The sequence below is a fragment of the Carcharhinus amblyrhynchos genome, chromosome 4, assembly GCF_965287045.1.
Source record: "Carcharhinus amblyrhynchos chromosome 4, sCarAmb.v2.hapA, whole genome shotgun sequence".
Lineage (NCBI taxonomy): Eukaryota > Metazoa > Chordata > Chondrichthyes > Carcharhiniformes > Carcharhinidae > Carcharhinus > Carcharhinus amblyrhynchos.
In genome coordinates this window covers 59330263-59345694 of record NC_137327.1, presented here as the reverse complement: position 1 = coordinate 59345694, position 15432 = coordinate 59330263, and the positions used below count along the sequence as shown (strand labels likewise).

General features: G+C 44.6%; 1 protein-coding gene across 1 annotated transcript in view; it reads right to left on the bottom strand.

Annotated features, from left to right (window-relative positions):
* LOC145342052 (RNA-binding Raly-like protein) overlaps nucleotides 1-15432 on the bottom strand; it is an 883196-nt gene that overhangs the window by 24197 nt on the left and 843567 nt on the right. Inside the window, exons 9-10 of the mRNA XM_080187223.1 lie at nucleotides 4926-5119; nucleotides 986-1050 (exon numbers count right to left, since the gene is read on the bottom strand). Of these exons, the coding sequence (XP_080043349.1) occupies nucleotides 1012-1050; nucleotides 4926-5119 (233 nt within the window). The 3' untranslated portion in view covers nucleotides 986-1011. The remainder of the gene's footprint in view (nucleotides 1-985; nucleotides 1051-4925; nucleotides 5120-15432) is intronic.

Here is a 15432-nt window from a genome sequence, read left to right as displayed (position 1 = left end):
CATATACCAGCTGACTCAAGAACAGCTTCTTCCCTGCTGCTGTCAGACATTTGAAGGCACTTACCTTGCATTCAGTTGATCTTTCTCTACAGCTTAGCTATGACTGTAACACTACATTCTGCACTCCCTTGTTTCCTTCTCTATGAACGGTATGTTTTGTCTGTACAGCGCGCAAGAAACAATACTTTCCAATGTATGTTAATACATGTGACAATATTAAACCAAATCAAATCAAAGGACAATCCCAACTTATCCAACTCAACCTTGTAACTGAAATCCCTCATCCCTGGAACCATCCTAGCAAATCTCCTTTGCACGCTATTATATCCTCAGGGTGTCTCAAAGTGCTTTTGAAGCATTTTTGAAGTTTAATCTGTGTTATACTATAGGAAATGTGGCGGCCAATTTGCACATAGCAAGACTCCACAATAGCAAAATGACCAGACAACCAGATTTTTCATTATGTGGATTGAGGGGCTCCCCGATCTTCTTCAGAGTGCTGTGAAATTACTTACATTCACCTGAGACAGGGTTTAATGTCTCATTTGAAAGCTGCCATATCTGAGAGTCGCACTACACTGGAAGTCAGCCTGGATTATGGGGTGACCTCCATTGCTGGGGCCTGAATTCAAGCTCCTTATACACTTGTGGAGAGCAGAGGTACAAACAATGCTGCACATTACCAAGGAATGTTCCCTCTCCAGACCAAGTGGTGAGCTAATATCCTTAAATTCGGCAAATGAGGAGGCTATCGCTTGGCTTTGAGGGTTTGCATTTGCAAAATAACAACTGAGTAGTGAATAGGAATGGGTGATACAGGACACAGTGCACAGTGATGCCAACTGCTAGCCCATCCTCCCAGCTCAGGTCGGTTGATTCAGTGCAGACGGTTTATCCTTTCACATTCTTCAAATTTAGCCACAACTATTGGAATCTGCAAACAACACATAGCCCTGCTCACTGACAGGAGGAAGGTGACACAAACCTGAACCCTGCTCGCAAGGCCTGTTTCTATTGTGTGTCTGATGTGTCCGAAGTGTGATTATTCATCTAGAAGAAAGAAAAATATGAGGGGAGGATTGGAAAACAAAATAACATACAGGAAACGCACAGGAAGAATCAGAGAGTACGTGAAAATCATACTTTGGATGTAAATCCAGGTAACTGCGGCAAATCACATAACACTGGAGCATGAGAGGGACGTGGAAGACAGAATTATTGTATTTTTATCAGTGTTTTGCTTTTCCTATTACTCATCCCTCCTTCCCTGAAAGCATTGATTCCTGCTGAGGCACGGTTCTTTTTGAGGTTGGTAGCTTCCTAATACTTTGATCAAGTGACCACTCTTCACTTGTTGGGGAATAATGGCGTGGAGATGGAGAGGAATGTTTAATACTCATTTGTTGAGCTTGACCAGAGATCAACAGTAGGTCTTCCCGACTTTCCCTGGGTAATGGAGGGGAGTCATCAGTTAGTGAAGGTTTGCTGTTGTCCACTCCTGACCATGATCCAACCACATATCCAACAAGCCCACCCCAGTAGGTCAGAAGAGAGCAGCTCTGAGGCTCAGCCATGAAGACTGGAGTCTCAGAGAAGCTGAAGACATCTACCGATCTGTGCCTCTGAGAAAGTCAAGGAGAGGGAAGGAAGACAGCACCTTGGCACAGTGGTTAGCACTGCTGCCTCACAGCGCCAAGGACCTGGGTTCAATTCCAGCCTTGGGTCACTGTCTGTGTGGAGTTTGCATGTCCTCCCCGTGTCTGCATGGGTTTCCTCTGGGTGCTTCGGTTTCCTCCCAAAGACATGCAGGTTAGGTGGATTGGCCATGCTAAATTGCCCCTTAGTGTCAGCGGGATTCGCAGGGTAAATATGTTGGGTTACGGGGATCGAACCTGGGTGGGATTGCTGGAAGTTCAAGCTTGATGGGCCAAATGGCCTCTTCCGCACTGCAGGGATTCAATGATTCTATGAAAACTAGCGACAGCAAAATAAAACTGGCTAAATTTATCAGCTAACTGCTGACCAAAGGCAGAATAAAATAATGTTGAAATCAGGTCTCCCACAGGGGGAAAAAAGCATTTAATTTTAGCTCATGCAATACTTCACATCCCCGACTTCTCAACATCCACAAAAAACAATTTCCTCTTCAAATTGCCCTAATGATGAAAGCTTAGCTTGATAGCCCAAGGCTGCAAATTTCAACAGCGTATGTAAAAGAGAGCTTCTGGTCCAACAATTAAATCACAGGAGAACCGTTAAAGGCAAAGATCGGCCCTTTATTAAATTATTTTTAAATACCAACTGATATTTGCTGCTCCTGCTGCCTCACAGTGCTCAGAATGTAAGTAATTTAGAGCTCGGTTGCAAGGATTTAAATTAACACAACGGCAAGATGATCTCATCTAGCTCCTTATATAACAGTCACTGAACGGGAGGCTTATCTGTGTTCTCCAGTGAGAACCACAAGTGAGTGAACATGGAACACACTGACAATACTGTGGAGGATCGGGACCTCTGATGTCTAAAAGGCTCTGATAAATGGCTCCATGATGACCTGATTGATAAAAAGCATTCTGAAACACACAGCAGAGCAGAATGTTCCTTGGTTTAATTTGTACTCCTGTGCTAAGTCGGTGGATGCGAGGTGAAGAGATGGGGGTGGGGGGTGGGACGCAGTGGTCTGCTATTTGTGGTGGCCTCGAGTGTCATTTGCTTCATAGTGAGATCTTGCTGTGTATAAACAGGCTTCCCCAAATCTCCAAGACTGCACTGCTGTGAAGCGCTTTGGGACAGCCTAAGGTTGTAAAAGGTACAACATCAATGCAGGTTCTTACTTTCTTTCATATGTGAAGAATGGACTGTCAGTGGATGGAAGGTGATCCCAAGAAAGGAAGAACGGGCATTTCTGTAGCACTTTTTGGGACCTTAGGACTTCATGGTCAAGCAAGGACTTTTAAAACATAGTCACTGTCACAAAATCGAAAGAAATACACAAAGGAAAAGATAATTCAGCTCTTTGAGCTTAATCAATCTTTCAATATGATGAAGATTTATCTGCTCTCTTAACTCACTGTCTTACATTATCCTCATATCCCGTAATGTCTTTAGCATTTAAAAATGTATTAATCTCTGTCTTTAAAAGCCTCTGACTAAATATCCACAGCTCTTTTGGATAAAGAGTGCCAAAGATTCACAGCCCTTTGAATGAAGGAAGTTCTCCATGTTTCTGTCTTAAATAGCTGACCCCTAACCTTGAGAGTGTTAACACAGGTTCTATAATCTCCAGCCAGGGAAGCAGGGGGGAAAACAGCCTCTTAAGTATTCACATGTCAACCTCCTTATGAATTATAAATGTTTCAACCAAATCACCTCTTATTCTTCTAAATTCTGGGAAAGAAAGGGTCAACGCCAGGATTCTCTGGCCATCCTGCGGCGTTTATCTCAGAGATGGGAGGCAGTGCTCTATTTGCTGGTGGCAGGATCTTCTGGTTTCAACACTGTCAATGGGATTTCGCATTGACTCCACCTCACACCGCTGGGAAAGCTGCAGTGGGCATGTGCCATTGGCAAAACCAGATGATCTGGCCAGGCGTGAAGAGCCGGAAGGTTGCATCCCTAGTCTACTCAGTTATCTATGATGAGTCTGTATCTGAGGCATGGCTGTTGTAATGTAGAAAAAGGGCAGCCAATTAGCACACAGTCTTGGGTAATGTACTCCTGCCTATAGTGTGACTTGAATTCACAAGCCTCTGATTGAGAGGCAGGAGTGAGCCAGTAAGTAATGCTGACTCGTTACACTGAAGCTAATTGAAAGGGAAATTGGACAGGAGACACAATGATGGCTGTTACAATATTGCCCAATACATACCTCTGAAGGTTAAGAATTACCCCATGTGCTTAGAAGACAGGATGAAAACTCTAAATACAGGCATCACTCTAATGCTGAGCCAATAGTTTCAGGGCCTGCATTTGCCATCAGCCCCTGATTTCACCTCCATTCTTTTCAAGAATACCAGAAGCTGAAAAGCTGTCTGTACAGATGTTTGCGACATGATTCTTTTCATGTGACGTGAAATGCACTTGAATTAATCCCAAACACATTTTCCATCAAGAGCTGCTCCAAAGAAGCCAACCCATGTTTCTGCAAAGTTGGCCAGCATAACCTTTTCAGCTCCCCATGTATGGGCATCCACATTTTGTACACTGCATCTGTCATGAATGGAGCTGACTGCACATTGTCTGTGACCACTGCAAAGTTTTGATTTTCCATATTCAGCACTTGCAGCTAAAATATTCCAGGAACAGTGACAAGCTGTTGTGCCCTTTCTTCTCCACCCCCTCCCTTGGTGCCGTATAACATAGGAACCTTAGTAACCTTTTCAAATAAAGCAAAATACTGTGGATGCTGGAAATCTGAAATAAAAACAGGAAATGCTGCATAAATTCAGCAAGCCTGGCAGTATCTGTGGAGACTGATACAGAGTTAATAGGCTGGACTGTTTGACCTAGCCCGTAGCTGGGATTCTCCAATCCCACTGCTGTGGATGGAGGTTTGGCTGAGTGCCAAATTCTCTGTTCTCACTTGTAGCAGGGTGTGAATGGCTGGAGAATTCCAGCCAAAATTTTGAGTCCGCTACAGAAGACCCACACGGATTTGAAACATTAATTATGTTTCTCTCTCCACAGATGCTGCTAGACCTGCTGAGATTTTCCAGCATTTTCTGTATTTGTGACATTTTCAAAGTTAGCAGTGAAGTACAGTTCGGAACTCAAGCCTGACCTCTCTAATGTCTGTCCTCCCTGTTTCAGATCAGTAGATAGGTGACAACTGAACAGGAATGATAGGGTGCCAGGATTACTAATGGCATCAGTTTTAGAAATGGGCTTTGCTACCATGCTGCTGCTATGCGATGCCCAGTGCTTACCAGTTCATCCGTGCCTTCCTCATCAAAGTCGTCCTCAACTCCGTCAACTTCCTCGAGGATCTCGTCTCCTTCCAGCTCCCCGCCATCCACTGTGTCACCCTCTGTCTGTTCGTCTGCTGTTGCGTCGTCAGCGTTATCCGCTGCCCCATCACTGGGGTTACGCTCTATCGTGACGGCGGTCTCTGTCTTCACTTCTGAAAAGTGACAATTACAATTGCTCTCCAGTCGCTCATTGCCTGAGACAGGCTCAAAGCCCACAATAGATGAAAACTAAATATCCAACCCACACCAACTTCAGTTACTAAGTTCCAGCTGTGTGTCAAAAAGCTATCGTTTAAACCTTTCTCTTAATTACAGGGAGGGTCAGTGGGAGACGGTTACTGTGTTTTGTTGAATAATAACTTAGCCCCTTTGTGCAAACAATTGGTGATTATTAAAAGATTTGAACTTCAGCAGTTACAAAGAGTTATTTGTAAATCGCACCATAGAAACAGGTTGATTACAATGTTTTGACTTCAGTTTTTAAAAATTCTTTCATGGGATGTGAGTGTCGCTGTCTGGGCCAGCATTTGTTATCCATCCCTCATTGTTCTTCAACTAAGTGCCTTGCTAGGCCCTTTTCAAGGGCGTTGAGAGTCAATCATATTGCTGTGAGCCTGGAGTCACATGTAGGCCTAAAGGACATGAGTGAACCAGATGGGTTCTTGGGACAATCAGACTGCTAATCCCAGATTTTTACTGAATTCAGATTTCACCATCTGCTGTGTTGATTTATATCCCAGAGCTGTGCCCTAGGTCTCTGGATTACTGGTCCAGTGACAATACCACTATGCCACTCTCTGTCCATCTCTCCCATCTAATCCTATCACCATTTCCTTCTACTATTTGTACTTTATCCATGTTTGCACCACTCTATGGATGAAGTGTCCCCTGAATTCTCCACTGGAGCTATTGACGACTATCTTACATTTATGAGTTCCAGTTTAGCATTCCTCCACAGCAGCAACAACTTATATTTATATAAAACCTTTAATGTAATGAAACATTCCAAAGTGCTTCACAGGAGAATTATATAATAAACTGTGACATCAAACCACAAGGAGATATTTGGTTAGATGGCCAAAAACATGGGAGGGCATACAAGGAGGAAAGCAAAATAAAGAGATGGAAAGGTGTGGGGAGGGAATTCCAGAGCTTGGCGCGTTGGCACAGCCACCAGTGATGGAGTGATTATAACTGGGAATGCAGAAAAGGTCAGAATTAGTGGAGCGCAGATATCTCAGAGGGCTGCGGGGTTAAAGAACAAAGAACAAAGAACAACCCAGCACGGGAAACAGGCCCTTCGGCCCAACGAGCCCGTGCCGCCGCATCACCCTACACCTATTCTACCCTGCATGTCTACGAATGGGACCCTACTCAGTCAGATTCAGGGAAGAAATAGTGTCAATTTGGTAGAAACCGATTAGCCTAAGAGCACATCTTTGGGGTGTGGGACGAAACCGGAGCGCCCGGAGGAAACCCACGCAACCACAGGGAGAATGCGCAAACTCCCACAGACACAGGCCCAAATCCATGTATCTGCACAGCTAGCAGTGCTAGTCACTGAGCTGTTGCGGCGCCCGTCTATCGGTCCAGGATCAAGCACACACACCGACATGAAGTACTAGGCCACTCCTGGACTTCCAAGAGCAGCCCACGCACGACCCGCCGTGTGCATGCCCCTCGTTTGACACGAGGTGGGCCTCCACCTGTGGAATAAAGACAAAAAATATTAATCATACAGCCTGCCCTTCCGGTGTCTCCCGAGGTTTAACCCTATTTAATAGCCCCTACCATATCCCTCCATTCTCGTTTCACTCATGTGCCTATCTAACTGCATCTTAAACGAGTCCAACGTTCCTGCCTCCACCACCCTACTCGGTAGCGCGTTCCAGACCCCCACAACTCTCTGCGTAAAGAACCTTCTTCTTACCTCCAAATTATACCTCCCCCCCCTCACCCTTAAGTGATGACCTCTCGTGTTCGTACCCAGTCTAGGGAGCAGTCTCTCACTATTAACTCTATCTATTCCCTTCAGTATCTTATATACCTCTATCATGTCCCCTCTCAATCTCCATCTTTCCAAGGAGAATAGCCCCAGTCTCTTCAATCTCTCCTCGTAACCCAGTCCCCCCATGCCAGGCAACATCCTGGTAAACCTCCTCTGCACCCTTTCCAGAGACTCCACGTCCTTCCGGTAGTAAGGTGACCAGAACTGGACGCAGTACTCCAAATGCGGTCTAACCAACGTTCTGTATAACTGAAGCATTAGACGGCAGCTTTTATACTCTAAGCCCCTTCCTATAAAGGGTTGGAGAAGATTACATAGATAGGGAGAGGCGAGGCCACAGAACGATATGAAAACAGTGATGAGAATTTTGAAATCAAGACATTGCTTGACCAGGAGCAAATGCTGGTCAGAGAATACAGGGGGTGATAGCACAACAGGACTTGTTGCGAGTTGAGATGTGGACAGTAGAATTTTGGATGGCCTCAATGTTTTGAATAGAATGTGAGAGGGCATCTCAGATTGTGTTACCTCTAGACTTGATTATTCCAACAAAATCTAGAGGTCACAAAGACCAGAGGTAAGAAAATCATCGTTGAGGGTTCCAACGGCAGATGAGTAGAGGCAGGGTCAAAGTCCAGCAGTGTTACAGGCGTGAATGTAATCAGTCTTAGACATGACACCAATTAGATTTGGAAGTAACACTCAGGATCAAACTTGTTACAAATGGAAACATTTTCTCTGCTAAAACTTGTCAAACTACCTGCTAATTTTAACAAATTCCCTTTTCTGAGAAAACAGCCCCAGCCCATTCAGTCTTTCCTGATACTTAGAGGATTAAACACGCAGTGTTTATATTTCAAAGGCAATGATAAAATTAAATATTTCCATATATGTTTTCAATTTCTACATTAATTAAAAATACAATGAACAGATTTGTGGTGCAGAATGTTCTTCAGGAAGCTTTTGGTTAGACATCAAATAAGAATTATTAACAAGAATTAAGTCATATGATATTTGAAGGAATGTCTCCATATGGATGGGGGCTAAGGGGTACAATATGATTAATAGTGGTAAATATACAGTTATACCAATTGGAAATTGGTCTAGGAGGCTGGTAAAACATTGGAGGAATACTGCAAGGCATTGAGAAAAGAAATATAGCAACAGTAAGATAGGTAGCAGATGCAGTTCAGAAATGTTGGAAATACTTGGCAGGTCAGGCAGCATCAGTAGCAACAGAAACAGAGTTAACATTTCAGGTCTGACTTTTCATCAGAACTGGGAAAAGGAGATAAGGCAAGAGATCAAAATGAAACGTCTGCAACAGGGGAGGTGATGACATAGTGGTATTGTCATTGGACTAGTAATGCAGAGATGTGGGGAATGCTGTGGAAACCCAGGTTCAAATCCCATCATGGCAGATGGTGCAATTTGAATCCAATAGAAAGCTGGAATTGAAAGTTTAATGATGACCACAAAACAATTGTCCATTGTTGTAAAATCCCATCTGGTTCACTAATATCCTTTTCTTGCTTCTGGGCAAGGGAAGGAAATCTATCATCCTCACTGGTCAGATCTACATGTGACTCCAGTTGACTCTTAACAGCCCCCTCAAGTGGAATTAGGAATGGATAATAAATGCTATATGGATGGGAAATAAAAAATTGAGTAGAGGGCAGGAGAGATTAAATGGAAAGTCAAAGGGAGTGGTAATGGGACAAGCAAAAAAAATGCATCTCGAGGAGGTGTGAATGGCAGGATCGTGTAGAATTACCGCCCAGAAACCAAATAAGGGAAAACTGAGAGAAAAACAAACCAAAGGAATACAAAACAAAATGTGACAGAGGTTATGAGTTACAGCTGCTGATCTCAATGTTGAGTCCAGAAAATTAAGTGCCTCATTGAAAAATGAGGTGCTGTCCTTCGGGTTTGCTTTGCGTGACATTGGAACTCTGCAGCAGGTCAAGACAGGAAGGTCAGAGCAAAGCAAGTTGGAGACCTCAAATGACAGGCAACTGTGTCTTTGGAGTCATAGAGATATACTGCACAGAAAGTGGGTCTTCGGCCCATCACCTCTGCGCTGGTCATGCTTGCAAACTGAAAGGAGGTGTTCAGCAAAGTGGTGAGCCAGTCTGCGTTTGATTTCCTTCATGGCACTCAGACCTCCCCCCACCACACTATCCCCGCCTTATCCGTCTTCCTCAGAGTCTATACCACTCATCCAGCAGCCACTACATGGCAACAAAAAAATCAAACTTCTAATAATTCAATAGAGTTCTCATTCCCATACACATTTCCAGGGGGAAAAAAAAACACCCATTTATCAGATCAGTTTGAGTGAAATGAATGTAGTACAAGTACAGCAGTACAAGTAAATCGCCATTTCACCTGGAAAGAATTAAATCTTTAAAGGTAGCAAAATGTCCATAAAACGTAAAACAGGGATTCAGGGTGTTAGAGAGAATACCTTGAATGTAGAAGCAAAGAAGAGATGCCAAATTGGTATAAGATGCTGTTTTGACCACAATTGGGAGTGTAGCTTGTGCTTCTGAGTAGGACTTTTATTGAGAATTGAAAATAGAAAATGCGCTGGAGTGATGTCAGAAAAGGTTAGGGTTACAGAGGAGAGACCAAATGGAGAGTTTTTACACTTAATAGAGAGGTAAAGAACACATTTGTAATCAAAGTCTTCAATGTTCAGAAAGTTTTGAGAGGGTAAATGGTGCAAGATTGTTTCTATTGGATGGTGAATCAATAAGGCAGACATAAACCAAGGGCAAGTTAGAAGAATTTTTCCATACAGAGGTTAAAAAAATTGAATGTTTTTTGTCAAGTGGCTCATTTAAAAGGGTGGTGGATACACTGAAAAACAGAAATGTCAATGAAGTGAAGAATGAGGGTTAGACAGTTCAAGTGGAAGAGTCAGGAACCAGTGCAGGTGTGATGGGCTGAACTGCCTGCTTGTGCTGCAAATTCTCTGATCCTATGACCCCGTTCTTCTGGTCATGATTTTTGGATGGTTTATTTAAGTGGGTAATAGTGGCACTAACAGGAAGACAAACACAAAGGGAAATGTCACACAGCTGAATTATATCAGACGTAGAGGGGAAAGTCAGCTGGAGATCCAACCACTAATCACTGACTTCTACTGGAAAGTGTGCATGTGAACACTGGCTGGGGAGACGACAATGCCATCTGCAGTCTAACAGGCTGTCAATACCTGATGACTCTGATCGATAGAAACATCACTTGGCAAAGGTCCAGGAGGGACAGCTTCTGTCAAAACTAAACATGTAGTAAGTAGAGGAGGGGCAAACAAAAAAAATTCAACAACAAAGTAAAACAAAAGCACTGGTGCAATTGCTTAGACCCAGCACATCGACTGTGGCTAAATTGAGGAATTGTCACTTCTGAATCTGAAGGTTGTGGGTTCAAGTCCCAGCCCAGAGCATACAGTCCAGGCTGAAACTCCAGTGCAGTACTGAAGGAGTGCAGCCCTATCAGAGGAGCTAACTTTGAAATGGATGCTTAGTCTGCCCTTTCTGGTGCATGTAAACATGCCATAGCACTGTTCAAAGAAGATCAGGGGACTGCTCCTCCGTGTACTGCCTAATATTAATGCCTCAATCAACGGCATTTAAACAGATGATGGGGTCTTCCACCTCAATTCTAATTGCAGGAGCTTGCTGTGCACAAATTTGTCATTGTGTTTCCAACAATGGCCTACACTTCAAAAAGTTTCTAATTGGCTGTAAAGCACTTTGGGATATTCTCAAATCATGAAAGAAACTACTGAAATAAAAGGCTGTTCTTTAATTGGGAAGCCGTGCGACTCTTTGCCAGATATAAAAATGCTTGTAACATTTCTTATATTAACGTGCATCTTGCAAAAAACAATTTAAACAATGTGAAAAAAATTATACATCTTAGCCCCAAGTTAGCAGGTGCTCAGTGAACAGTGAGAGCCATGAAGTACACATTCTCAATCAGACAACACTCAGTTTCCATAGCAATGGACAGTACCCAGTATTCAATGCCAGTAAGGATGACCCAGTTTCAAACTGCAAAGAACTTAATTATTTAAAAAATCATTTTGTCTGTATTGTTTTTAACTTATTACTTTACACCTACGTTCAATAGCTGGAACTAGTTCAGAGTCTTGCCAAGACACATTGACATACTCACTGCTAGGGAGATGCAGCTTTTTCAGAATTGCTCTCACTGTATAAGGTTGTTATCTGAACAGCTGCAAGCTGTCTCCGTGGTCCCATTATGAATAGTACTTTAATCCGCTCCCAGCTAAGGCATCATTAGCGAGACATGTGGCCTCAATATGGGAAGATAGTGTCGTAGTGGTAATGTCACTGGAATCGTTATCAAAGGGCCCAGGCTAATATTCTGGGGTCAAAGGTTCAAATCCCACCATGGCAGCTCATGGAGTTTAAATTCAATTAATAAATCTGGAATTGAAAGCTAATCTCAGTAATGGTGACCATGAAAGTATCACCGATTGTCATTAAAATCCATCTGGTTCACTCAAGCCCTTTAAGAAAGGAAATCTACCATCCTTACCCGGTCTGGCCTACATGTGATTCCAAACCCCACACAACAATGTGGTTGATACTTAACTGCCCCCTGAAATGGCCCAGCAAGCCATTCAGCTCAAGCGCAATTAGGGATGGTAATGCCCACATCCTGTGAAAGAATGAAGAACAAGTTGCCCCCATGCCTTTATCCTAACCTGCATCAAATCCCATTTACCCATCACTCCTGCACTTGTTGACTTACATTGGTCCCCAATCCCTCATCATATCCAATTTAAAGCGATCTTCATCATCCCTTCCCATCTGTGTAAGCTTCGCCAGCTGTACAATCTCCTGGACTGTTCCATTCCTCCAGCTCTGGCCTCTTGCCCCTTCTTGTGTCACTGCAACGTCAGTCATGTAGGTCCCACATTCTGAAGGTCCTTCCCTAAGCCTTGCACACCTCAAGCTCCTTCTCTTTCCAAATGTCTTTAAAAACCCACCCCTTCAACGAAGCTTCTGAACACCTCCCTGCTTCCAACTTTGTCAGATCACGCCCCTGGGAAGCACTTTGGAATGTTAGAGGTGATATATAAACGTATGTCTGGAAAGCAGTCAGGGTTAGGTCAAATTCAGATGTGATGCCCTCTGTCACATTCAGCCTGCCGACACACTGTCCCTTGAGGCAAAGCCTGAAGGATGGCCATTTGAATCAAAGTCATCAGTAGGCTATTGGAGTGTGTGGAGACAGCACATTGAAAAGCTGGATGGGAGAGACAAGCAGAAAGAAAGCAGGAGAAAAACTATACTTCATTAGAGCTGTGTTATAAGTAATTGACACATTAGACACAACAGATTGGAAATGGAGTGTCGTTTGTGGGCTATCTGCGCTGTAAATGAAGAGTTTGTGCCTGCAGCAAACACCAGCATGTGGCCAACTTTCAAATGAATGTCAGCAAAGGAGCAGCAGTGTGTGAAACAGGGAGACGAAGGAAAGAACAGCCCAGTGTTAGGGGGAAGCATGGTATAGTGGATTCATAAACTGGAAGGTATGATGAAAGGTTTGCCTTTATATAATGCCTCCAACAATCTCAGGACATGCCAAGTGTTTCTTAGCCAAAGAAATATTTATGAAGTGTAGTCATTGTTGTAATGGTGACAGCAGCCAGCTTGTAGATTGCACAAACAGCACTACATTATTAATCAGACAAACTGTTTTAGCAACATGGTGTGGGAAATTACAGAATCACAGAATGGTTACAGTGCAGTAGGAGACCATTCGGTCACTTGTGTCAGCATGGCTTTCTGAGGAATCAAGTCTCCAGTGCCAATCTCTATAACCATCTTGCTTTTCAGGTAACAGATTTCCCTTTGAAAGCACCCATTGAATCACAGGATCATAGTACAGTGACCCCCTACCCCAGAGCACAGAGACCCCTACCCAAAAGCACAGAGACCCCTACCCCAGAGCACAGTGACCCCCTACCCCAAAGCACAGTGACCCCCTACCCAAGAGCACAGTGACCCCCTACCCCAGAGCACAGAGACCCCTACCCCAAAGCACAGTGACCCCTACCCCAGAGCACAGTGACCCCTACCCCAGAGCACAGAGACCCCTACCCCAGAGCACAGAGACCCCTACCCCAGAGCACAGTGACCCCTACCCCAGAGCACAGAGACCCCTACCCCAAAGCACAGTGACCCCCTACCCCAGAGCACAGAGACCCCTACCCCAGAGCACAGAGACCCCTACCCCAGAGCACAGTGACCCCTACCCCAGAGCACAGAGACCCCTACCCCAAAGCACAGTGACCCCCTACCCCAGAGCACAGAGACCCCTACCCCAGAGCACAGAGACCCCTACCCCAAAGCACAGTGACCCCCTACCCCAGAGCACAGAGACCCCTACCCCAGAGCACAGAGACCCCTACCCCAAAGCACAGTGACCCCCTACCCCAGAGCACAGAGACCCCTACCCCAGAGCACAGAGACCCCTAACCCAGAGCACACTGGTCCCTATCCAAGACCACAGTGACCCCTACCCCGGTATCTCCTATCCCAGAGCACAGTGACTTCTATCCCAGAACACAGTGTCTCCCTACCCCAGCGACCCCTATCCCAGAACAATGTGACCCCTATCCCAGAGCACAGTTACCCCTACCACAGAGCACAGTGACCCCCTACCCAAGTACCCCTATCCCAGAACACAGTGACCCCCCTACCCCAGTAACCCTATCCCAGAGCACAGTGACTGCTTCTCCAGCTGGCCCAGCCTCAGAGCACCGAGACTACAGAACCATTGACAATAGAACAGCAGCCATTGGCAGAACAAAAAACAAATTGTTTCGCCTGGGGGAATAAGTGCTCCTGTTGTGGATGTGTCATCTCAATAGATTCCCGCCCTTGTAACAATGATAAAATCAAAGAGTCACAAATTCATTGTAATCACAGCAAGCTCCAGATCAGTGAAAAATCACTGCAAATAATGGGGAGTCCCAGTATTTCTAATGGAGCTATAAATGACCAGGTACCTCATACAAGAGTGTTCATTGCCGCTGCAACTCTTGGTGAGTGTCACACTAGGAGTGTGAAAGCTTTTGCACCACCATGCCCTTGTGACAATACGCAGCAGTAGAATGACAATATCTGTCTTTGCAATCTGGTATTTATCTGTGGAGAGGGGTTTTTGAGTTCCATAAACACTGGGAATATGCACCTGGTGCTGGTTGTACGGAAGCAATTAGAGATGCGGAATTAAGAGCAGACACAAGTGCACTGATGTAAAACTGAAGCATAGTGGCCTGGAAGTGCGATTATTTCGATAACACGTTGGAACCCGTACAAGTAAATATGCTGGCCCACATAGAGAGGTACTTTGGCTTTTGAAATAAAACATCCACTTCACTAGTTGTTCTCTTAACTGGAAGAAACAATAAATTAAATAATTGGAATCGCAGATTAGAATTGGAAGATTGACATTTATATTTAGTGAGTGTTAGTGGAAATGATAGAATCAATCCTGTAACTTCATCAGCATTACCTTCAATTATGTATGAATCACAGTTAAAGAGGTGGCTGCTGCAATAGGTTCGGGGGACTATGGGCACGGTGGGGGGTGGGGGGAACTACACTACATGGACAGTAGTTCAGGAAGGCAGCTCACCACCACCTTCTCAAGGGCAATTAGGAATAGGCAATAAATGCTGCCCTAGCCACTGACGCCCACATCCTGTGAAAACAGAAAAAGTAAAATTCTTCATGGCTGCTTTGTCTATGAAGGGCTACAGTTAGGATTGAGGCAGGGCATTGGGTTAGAGTAATGGAGGCTAAGCTTTCTAAATCATCTGAGCTGGGAAAACTAGGTGATGACATGAGAGGCCTGAAATGAGCATTGCTTAACCCCACCTTGTTAAGTACTATACTCACATATCCAGTTCAACAATGTAGTACAGTGATGGGCAACCTTAAGCTGTTGAGTGGGTCGCATGAGTGATCCTCCTTCATCTCAGTGACCGCCAGATTAAAATCAGGCTTTTTCACTAACCATGACCCCATGAACAAGATTAAATACATGTAATACACACCGACGGGGTGATTCTCCCATTCTGACCTGCTCATTTTTTTAGCTGGCTGGACCGGGAGTTTTATATGTGTGCCGAGTTGCATGATTCATGCATGAATTCACAATGCATGGGCATCTCCCACTGCCGGATCACCAGCGTGGTCGGGACCAGCAGTTAAGTACTTTAACTCTTATTTTAATGTGATTTAAATGTAAGTATCAGGTCCGGGACTGAATTCTCCAGGCCCGATAGCATGCCCCACCCCGCCAGTGCAATTTTACTCCAGCGGGGTTTAGAGTAGCTCCCCAGTTTTGGGGGAACTAGTGAGAGATCCCGCTGGGGTGAAGGGGGGGGGCAATCGTGGGCCCCCC